This window comes from Notolepis coatsorum, assembly GCF_963971535.1.
Source record: "Notolepis coatsorum genome assembly, chromosome: 9".
Classification (NCBI taxonomy): Eukaryota; Metazoa; Chordata; class Actinopteri; order Aulopiformes; family Paralepididae; genus Notolepis; species Notolepis coatsorum.
The window spans coordinates 11,074,078-11,084,134 of NC_140173.1; the positions used below are offsets into that span (position 1 = coordinate 11,074,078).

Consider the following 10,057-nt stretch of genomic DNA (forward strand, 5'->3'; position numbering starts at 1 on the left):
ATGAATCACCTGAAAGGACTACAGCCGATACTGTATTTCACTATGAATTAATCACCTGAAAGGACTACAGCCGATACTGTATTTCACTATGAATGAATCACCTGAAAGGACTACAGCCGATACTGTATTTCACTATGAATGTAAGCAACACTCTTTAGATGATTAGGTTTGAGAGCATTGTTCATCTAAACACGTTAGAACTGACTTCTTTGTCGCGTGTATCAAACCATCCTGTGTATCAAACCATCCACCGAGCTGGTGTCCTTTAACCCGCCGTGCCTCTCTCTCCTGCCCCCCGCCCCCCTCAGCCCTGGACCCGTCCCCCTCAGCCCTGGACCCGTGCTCCGCCTACACCAGCCTGAACGAGCCCTGGAGGAACACGGACTACCACGTGAACCAGTCCCGCGGCGTGCCGCTCTGCGACAACCACGTGTCCGGAGAGTGGTACCGGTTCACGGGCATGGCCGGCGACGCCATGCCCACGTTCTGCATCGCCGAGAACCACTGCGGCACGCACGCGCCCATCTGGCTCAACGGCAGCCACCCGCGGCCCCTGGACGGCATCGTCACCGTGCCCGTCTGCGCCAGCTTCAACGACAACTGCTGCCACTGGACCGCCAGCGCCGACGTGAAGGCCTGCGCCAACGGCTACTACGTCTACCGTCTGCCCAGACCGTCCGTCTGCTTCCACGTCTACTGTGGACGTGAGTGTGCCCACTGCCCACTCATAGCAACAGAATAAGTGTACAGGGTGGTTTCTATAGCAACAGAATACGTGTACGGGGTGGTTTCCATAGTAACAGAATATGTGTTCATGGTGGTTTCCATAGTAACAGAATATGTGTACAGGGTGGTTTCTATAGAAACATAATATGTGTACGGGGTGGTTTCTATAGCAACAGAATAAGTGTACAGGGTGGTTTCTATAGCAACATAATATGTGTACAGGGTGGTTTCTATAGTAACAGAATATGTGCACAGGGTGGTTTCTATAGCAACAGAATATGTGGGTCGTTTATTAAACTTGTCAAGTGAGTTTATTTTTTATTTTTTTTATCCACTTTTTCTCCCATTTTTTCTATATTTTTCTCCCATCCCAATTTCGTATCATCCAATTCAACCCTCCCCTGTCACGAACGCTGTTTCTTGCCTCCCACAAGCCGGCTGCAATGTGGACTAAGTCATACATAGCACAAGTCCCCTCCGGTACTTGAGGTAACAGCAGTCGCATCTTTTCACCTGCGCAGCTCGATCTCTCAGTGGCGAGGAGTAACGCGTGGGAGGCTCACGCTGCCCCCGACACTTCCTGATTCTACTGCGCAGGCGCACCAACCGACCTGTAGGAGTCGCTGTCCACAACGCCCGATCCCCACCCATCAGTTTCCCTCCCCGTAATACGGCCAATGTGTATTAGTACGGGCGACCAGCGAAACTGAAAGCAAATGTGGAGCGCTGGGCTCGAACAGGCAAGCCCAGCGTCTCCGCATTCGTGGCGAGCACCTTGCCCAATACGCCACATAGCCGCCTGAAGTGAGTTTATTTTTTAATAATATTTGTTTATATGTTTTTTATGATATTTATTTCTTCTCATCGGAATTACCCAGGATCATCGACACATCACAACATTTTTTGGGTCACACACAGAATGTAATTATTTGTTGTCCACACCATGTGTGGAAATCAGCCTCTGGCTCCAGTGCTTCAAAGATTCAATGAATACATAATCAGACACAAGACCGTACATATTTACTACAACAATTTCTCGAGGCAAGGAATTTGTGCATTCCGATGGTTCATTCTGTGCAGCTTGTTTGTTTATCTTTATTATTTCTTTTTTTTTGCCTTTCCCTTTTTCTCCCATCCCCCAATTGAGTCATTATGCCAATTCCCTTCCTGGTCGTTGCACTGCCCCCTACTGTTGGTCTGGGGAGGATGTAGATTACCGCATGCCTCCTCCGATACATGTGGAGTCAGCAGTCGCTTCTAGGAGAAGCTAGGAGTTTCACTGGGAGAGTGTAATGCGTGTGGAGGTTCGCGCTATCTCCCCCAGATCCCCTCCCAGCTGAACAGGCTCCCCGACCGACCAGACCACTGTTGCAACGACCAGGACTCCTACCCCACCAAGCCGGTGGTACCGCTGCCGGGAATTTTACCCAGGTCTCTGCGGTGGTATGCAAGTGCTTAGACCTCTACACTACCCAGCGCTCCAGTGCTTAGACCTATACACTACCCATCATGCACCAGTGCTTAGACCTCTACACTACCCAGCCGCTCCAGTGCTTAGACCTCTACACTACCCAGCCACTCCAGTGCTTAGACCTCTACACTACCCAGCCTCTCCAGTGTTTAGACCTCTACACTACCCAGCCTCTCCAGTGTTTAGACCTCTACACTACCTAGCCGCTCCAGTGCTTAGACCTCTCTACACTACCCAGCCTCTCCAGTGCTTAGACCTCTACACTACCCAGCTGCTCCAGTGCTTAGACCTCTACACTACCCAGCCTCTCCAGTGCTTAGACCTCTACACTACCCAGCCGCTCCAGTGCTTAGACCTCTACACTACCCAGCCTCTCTAGTGTTTAGACCTCTACACTACCCAGCCTCTCTAGTGTTTAGACCTCTACACTACCCAGCCTCTCTAGTGTTTAGACCTCTACACTACCCAGCCTCTCTAGTGTTTAGACCTCTACACTACCCAGCCTCTCCAGTGCTTAGACCTCTACACTACCCAGCCGCTCCAGTGCTTAGACCTCTACACTACCCAGCCTCTCTAGTGTTTAGACCTCTACACTACCCAGCCTCTCTAGTGCTTAGACCTCTACACTACCCAGCCTCTCCAGTGTTTAGACCTCTACACTACCCAGCCACTCCAGTGCTTAGACCTCTACACTACCCAGCCTCTCCAGTGTTTAGACCTCTACACTACCCAGCCTCTCTAGTGTTTAGACCTCTACACTACCCAGCCTCTCTAGTGTTTAGACCTCTACACTACCCAGCCTCTCTAGTGTTTAGACCTCTACACTACCCAGCCTCTAGTGCTTAGACCTCTACACTACCCAGCGTCTAGTGCTTAGACCTCTACACTACCCAGCCTCTAGTGCTTAGACCTCTACACTACCCAGCCTCTCCAGTGCTTAGACCTCTACACTACCCAGCCTCTAGTGCTTAGACCTCTACACTACCCAGCCACTCCAGTGCTTAGACCTCTACACTACCCAGCCTCTCCTTAGACCTCTACATTACCCAGCCTCTAGTGCTTAGACCTCTACACTACCCAGCCTCTCCTTAGACCTCTACACTACCCAGCCTCTAGTGCTTAGACCTCTACACTACCCAGCCTCTCCAGTGCTTAGACCTCTACACTACCCAGCCTCTCCTTAGACCTCTACACTACCCAGCCTCTAGTGCTTAGACCTCTACACTACCCAGCCAATCTAGTGTTTAGACCTCTACACTACCCAGCCTCTCTAGTGTTTAGACCTCTACACTACCCAGCCTCTAGTGCTTAGACCTCTACACTACCCAGCCTCTCCAGTGCTTAGACCTCTACACTACCCAGCCTCTAGTGCTTAGACCTCTACACTACCCAGCCTCTCTAGTGTTTAGACCTCTACACTACCCAGCCTCTCTAGTGTTTAGACCTCTACACTACCCAGCCGCTCCAGTACTTAGACCTCTACACTACCCAGCGCTCCAGTGCTTAGACCTCTACACTACCCAGCCTCTCCAGTGTTTAGACCTCTACACTACCCAGCCTCTCCAGTGTTTAGACCTCTACACTACCCAGCCGCTCCAGTACTTAGACCTCTACACTACCCAGCGCTCCAGTGTTTAGACCTCTACACTACCCAGCCTCTCTAGTGTTTAGACCTCTACACTACCCAGCCTCTCTAGTGTTTAGACCTCTACACTACCCAGCCTCTCTAGTGTTTAGACCTCTACACTACCCAGCCTCTCTAGTGCTTAGACCTCTACACTACCCAGCCTCTCTAGTGTTTAGACCTCTACACTACCCAGCCTCTCCAGTGTTTAGACCTCTACACTACCCAGCCACTCCAGTGTTTAGACCTCTACACTACCCAGCCTCTCCAGTGCTTAGACCTCTACACTACCCAGCCGCTCTAGTGTTTAGACCTCTACACTACCCAGCCACTCCAGTGTTTAGACCTCTACACTACCCAGCCTCTCCAGTGTTTAGACCTCTACACTACCCAGCCGCTCCAGTACTTAGACCTCTACACTACCCAGCCTCTCTAGTGTTTAGACCTCTACACTACCCAGCCTCTCCAGTGCTTAGACCTCTACACTACCCAGCCGCTCCAGTACTTAGACCTCTACACTACCCAGCGCTCCAGTGCTTAGACCTCTACACTACCCAGCCTCTCCAGTGCTTAGACCTCTACACTACCCAGCCTCTCCTTAGACCTCTACACTACCCAGCTGCTCCAGTGTTTAGACCTCTACACTACCCAGCCTCTAGTGTTTAGACCTCTACACTACCCAGCCTCTAGTGTTTAGACCTCTACACTACCCAGCCTCCAGTGTTTAGACCTCTACACTACCCAGCCACTCTAGTGTTTAGACCTCTACACTACCCAGCGCTCCAGTGCTTAGACCTCTACACTACGCAGCGCTCCAGTGCTTAGACCTCTACACTACCCAGCTGCTCCAGTGCTTAGACCTCTACACTACCCAGCGCTCCAGTGCTTAGACCTCTACACTACCCAGCCTCTCCAGTGCTTAGACCTCTACACTACCCAGCCTCTCCTTAGACCTCTACACTACCCAGCTGCTCCAGTGTTTAGACCTCTACACTACCCAGCCTCTAGTGTTTAGACCTCTACACTACCCAGCCTCTAGTGTTTAGACCTCTACACTACCCAGCCTCCAGTGTTTAGACCTCTACACTACCCAGCCACTCTAGTGTTTAGACCTCTACACTACCCAGCCTCTAGTGTTTAGACCTCTACACTACCCAGCCACTCTAGTGTTTAGACCTCTACACTACCCAGCCTCTAGTGTTTAGACCTCTACACTACCCAGCCACTCTAGTGTTTAGACCTCTACACTACCCAGCCTCTAGTGTTTAGACCTCTACACTACCCAGCCACTCCAGTGTTTAGACCTCTACACTACCCAGCCGCTCCAGTGCTTAGACCTCTACACTACCCAGCCTCCAGTGTTTAGACCTCTACACTACCCAGCCTCCAGTGCTTAGACCTCTACACTACCCAGCCTCCAGTGCTTAGACCTCTACACTACCCAGCCTCTCTAGTGTTTAGACCTCTACACTACCCAGCCGCTCCAGTGTTTAGACCTCTACACTACCCAGCCTCCAGTGCTTAGACCTCTACACTACCCAGCCTCCAGTGCTTAGACCTCTACACTACCCAGCCTCTAGTGTTTAGACCTCTACACTACCCAGCCTCTCTAGTGTTTAGACCTCTACACTACCCAGCTGCTCCAGTGTTTAGACCTCTACACTACCCAGCGCTCCAGTGCTTAGACCTCTACACTACCCAGCCTCTAGTGTTTAGACCTCTACACTACCCAGCCTCTAGTGCTTAGACCTCTACACTACCCAGCCTCTCTAGTGCTTAGACCTCTACACTACCCAGCCTCTCTAGTGTTTAGACCTCTACACTACCCAGCCTCTCTAGTGTTTAGACCTCTACACTACCCAGCCGCTCCAGTACTTAGACCTCTACACTACCCAGCGCTCCAGTGCTTAGACCTCTACACTACCCAGCCTCTCCAGTGTTTAGACCTCTACACTACCCAGCCTCTCCAGTGCTTAGACCTCTACACTACCCAGCCGCTCTAGTGTTTAGACCTCTACACTACCCAGCCGCTCCAGTACTTAGACCTCTACACTACCCAGCCTCTCCAGTACTTAGACCTCTACACTACCCAGCGCTCCAGTGCTTAGACCTCTACACTACCCAGCCTCTCCAGTGCTTAGACCTCTACACTACCCAGCCGCTCCAGTACTTAGACCTCTACACTACCCAGCGCTCCAGTGCTTAGACCTCTACACTACCCAGCCTCTCCAGTGCTTAGACCTCTACACTACCCAGCCTCTCCTTAGACCTCTACACTACCCAGCTGCTCCAGTGTTTAGACCTCTACACTACCCAGCCTCTAGTGTTTAGACCTCTACACTACCCAGCCTCTAGTGTTTAGACCTCTACACTACCCAGCCTCCAGTGTTTAGACCTCTACACTACCCAGCCTCTCCAGTGTTTAGACCTCTACACTACCCAGCCTCTCCAGTGTTTAGACCTCTACACTACCCAGCGCTCCAGTGCTTAGACCTCTACACTACCCAGCTGCTCCAGTGCTTAGACCTCTACACTACCCAGCGCTCCAGTGCTTAGACCTCTACACTACCCAGCCTCTCCAGTGCTTAGACCTCTACACTACCCAGCCTCTCCTTAGACCTCTACACTACCCAGCTGCTCCAGTGTTTAGACCTCTACACTACCCAGCCTCTAGTGTTTAGACCTCTACACTACCCAGCCTCTAGTGTTTAGACCTCTACACTACCCAGCCTCCAGTGTTTAGACCTCTACACTACCCAGCCTCTAGTGTTTAGACCTCTACACTACCCAGCCTCCAGTGTTTAGACCTCTACACTACCCAGCCTCCAGTGTTTAGACCTCTACACTACCCAGCCACTCTAGTGTTTAGACCTCTACACTACCCAGCCTCTAGTGTTTAGACCTCTACACTACCCAGCCTCTAGTGTTAAGACCTCTACACTACCCAGCCACTCCAGTGTTTAGACCTCTACACTACCCAGCTGCTCCAGTGTTTAGACCTCTACACTACCCAGCCTCTAGTGTTTAGACCTCTACACTACCCAGCCTCTAGTGTTTAGACCTCTACACTACCCAGCCTCTAGTGTTTAGACCTCTACACTACCCAGCCACTCCAGTGTTTAGACCTCTACACTACCCAGCTGCTCCAGTGCTTAGACCTCTACACTACCCAGCCGCTCCAGTGCTTAGACCTCTACACTACGCAGCCTCTACAGTGCTTAGACCTCTACACTACCCAGCCTCTCCAGTGTTTAGACCTCTACACTACCCAGCCTCTAGTGCTTAGACCTCTACACTACCCAGCCTCTCCAGTGCTTAGACCTCTACACTACCCAGCCTCTCTAGTGCTTAGACCTCTACACTACCCAGCCTCTCCTAGTGCTTAGACCTCTACACTACCCAGCCTCTCCAGTGTTTAGACCTCTACACTACCCAGTGTTTAGACCTCTACACTACCCAGCCGCTCCAGTGCTTAGACCTCTACACTACCCAGCCTCTCTAGTGCTTAGACCTCTACACTACCCAGCCGCTCCAGTGCTTAGACCTCTACACTACCCAGCCTCTCTAGTGTTTAGACCTCTACACTACCCAGCTGCTCCAGTGTTTAGACCTCTACACTACCCAGCCGCTCCAGTGCTTAGACCTCTACACTACCCAGCCGCTCCAGTGCTTAGACCTCTACACTACCCAGCCTCTCCTAGTGTTTAGACCTCTACACTACCCAGCCGCTCCTAGTGTTTAGACCTCTACACTACCCAGCCGCTCCTAGTGCTTAGACCTCTACACTACCCAGCCGATCTAGTGCTTAGACCTCTACACTACCCAGCCGCTCCAGTGTTTAGACCTCTACACTACCCAGCCTCTCTAGTGTTTAGACCTCTACACTACCCAGCCTCTCTAGTGTTTAGACCTCTACACTACCCAGCCGCTCCAGTGTTTAGACCTCTACACTACCCAGCCTCTCTAGTGCTTAGACCTCTACACTACCCAGCTGCTCCAGTGTTTAGACCTCTACACTACCCAGCCTCTAGTGTTTAGACCTCTACACTACCCAGCCGCTCCAGTGCTTAGACCTCTACACTACCCAGCTGCTCCAGTGTTTAGACCTCTACACTACCCAGCCTCTAGTGTTTAGACCTCTACACTACCCAGCCGCTCCAGTACTTAGACCTCTACACTACCCAGCCTCTCCAGTGTTTAGACCTCTACACTACCCAGCTGCTCCAGTGCTTAGACCTCTACACTACCCAGCCGCTCCAGTGTTTAGACCTCTACACTACCCAGCCTCTCTAGTGTTTAGACCTCTACACTACCCAGCCGCTCCAGTGTTTAGACCTCTACACTACCCAGCCTCTCTAGTGTTTAGACCTCTACACTACCCAGCGCTCCAGTGCTTAGACCTCTACACTACCCAGCCTCTCCAGTGCTTAGACCTCTACACTACCCAGCTGCTCCAGTGTTTAGACCTCTACACTACCCAGCCTCTCCAGTGTTTAGACCTCTACACTACCCAGCCTCTAGTGTTTAGACCTCTACACTACCCAGCTGCTCCAGTGTTTAGACCTCTACACTACCCAGCTGCTCCAGTGTTTAGACCTCTACACTACCCAGCCTCTCCAGTGCTTAGACCTCTACACTACCCAGCCTCTCCAGTGTTTAGACCTCTACACTACCCAGCCTCTAGTGCTTAGACCTCTACACTACCCAGCCTCTCCAGTGCTTAGACCTCTACACTACCCAGCCTCTCTAGTGCTTAGACCTCTACACTACCCAGCCTCTCCTAGTGCTTAGACCTCTACACTACCCAGCCTCTCTAGTGTTTAGACCTCTACACTACCCAGTGTTTAGACCTCTACACTACCCAGCCGCTCCAGTGCTTAGACCTCTACACTACCCAGCCGCTCCAGTGCTTAGACCTCTACACTACCCAGCTGCTTCAGTGTTTAGACCTCTACACTACCCAGCCTCTCTAGTGCTTAGACCTCTACACTACCCAGCTGCTTCAGTGTTTAGACCTCTACACTACCCAGTGTTTAGACCTCTACACTACCCAGCCACTCTAGTGTTTAGACCTCTACACTACCCAGCCGCTCCAGTGTTTAGACCTCTACACTACCCAGCCTCTCCAGTGTTTAGACCTCTACACTACCCAGCCTCTCCAGTGCTTAGACCTCTACACTACCCAGCCGCTCCAGTGCTTAGACCTCTACACTACCCAGCTGCTCCAGTGTTTAGACCTCTACACTACCCAGCCTCTCCAGTGTTTAGACCTCTACACTACCCAGCCTCTCCAGTGTTTAGACCTCTACACTACCCAGCTGCTCCAGTGCTTAGACCTCTACACTACCCAGCCACTCCTAGTGCTTAGACCTCTACACTACCCAGCCACTCCTAGTGCTTAGACCTCTACACTACCCAGCCGCTCCAGTGCTTAGACCTCTACACTACCCAGCCACTCCTAGTGCTTAGACCTCTACACTACCCAGCCGCTCCAGTGCTTAGACCTCTACACTACCCAGCCACTCCAGTACTTAGACCTCTACACTACCCAGCCTCTCCAGTGCTTAGACCTCTACACTACCCAGCCTCTCTAGTGTTTAGACCTCTACACTACCCAGCCACTCTAGTGCTTAGACCTCTACACTACCCAGCCACTCCAGTGCTTAGACCTCTACACTACCCAGCCGACCCAGTGTTTAGACCTCTACACTACCCAGCCACTCCAGTGTTTAGACCTCTACACTACCCAGCCACTCCAGTGTTTAGACCTCTACACTACCCAGCCACTCCAGTGTTTAGACCTCTACACTACCCAGCCACTCCAGTGTTTAGACCTCTACACTACCCAGCCTCTCCAGTGTTTAGACCTCTACACTACCCAGCTGCTCCAGTGTTTAGACCTCTACACTACCCAGCCGCTCCAGTGTTTAGACCTCTACACTACCCAGCCTCTCCAGTGCCTCTCCAGTGTTTAGACCTCTACACTACCCAGCCTCTCCAGTGCTTAGACCTCTACACTACCCAGCCTCTCCAGTGTTTAGACCTCTACACTACCCAGCCTCTCTAGTGCTTAGACCTCTACACTACCCAGCCTCTCTAGTGCTTAGACCTCTACACTACCCAGCCTCTCTAGTGTTTAGACCTCTACACTACCCAGCCTCTCTAGTGCTTAGACCTCTACACTACCCAGCCTCTCTAGTGTTTAGACCTCTACACTACCCAGCCTCTCCAGTGCT

General features: G+C 51.7%; 1 protein-coding gene across 1 annotated transcript in view; it reads left to right on the forward strand.

Moving 5' to 3' along the window:
- Positions 1-325: 325 nt before the first annotated feature.
- Positions 326-10,057, forward strand: part of oit3 (oncoprotein induced transcript 3) — a gene marked incomplete at its 3' end in the record, with an annotated part of 39,876 nt that continues 30,144 nt past the window's right edge. The window contains exon 1 of the mRNA XM_084321314.1: positions 326-704. Within this exon, the coding sequence (XP_084177440.1) occupies positions 461-704 (244 nt within the window). The 5' untranslated portion in view covers positions 326-460. The remainder of the gene's footprint in view (positions 705-10,057) is intronic.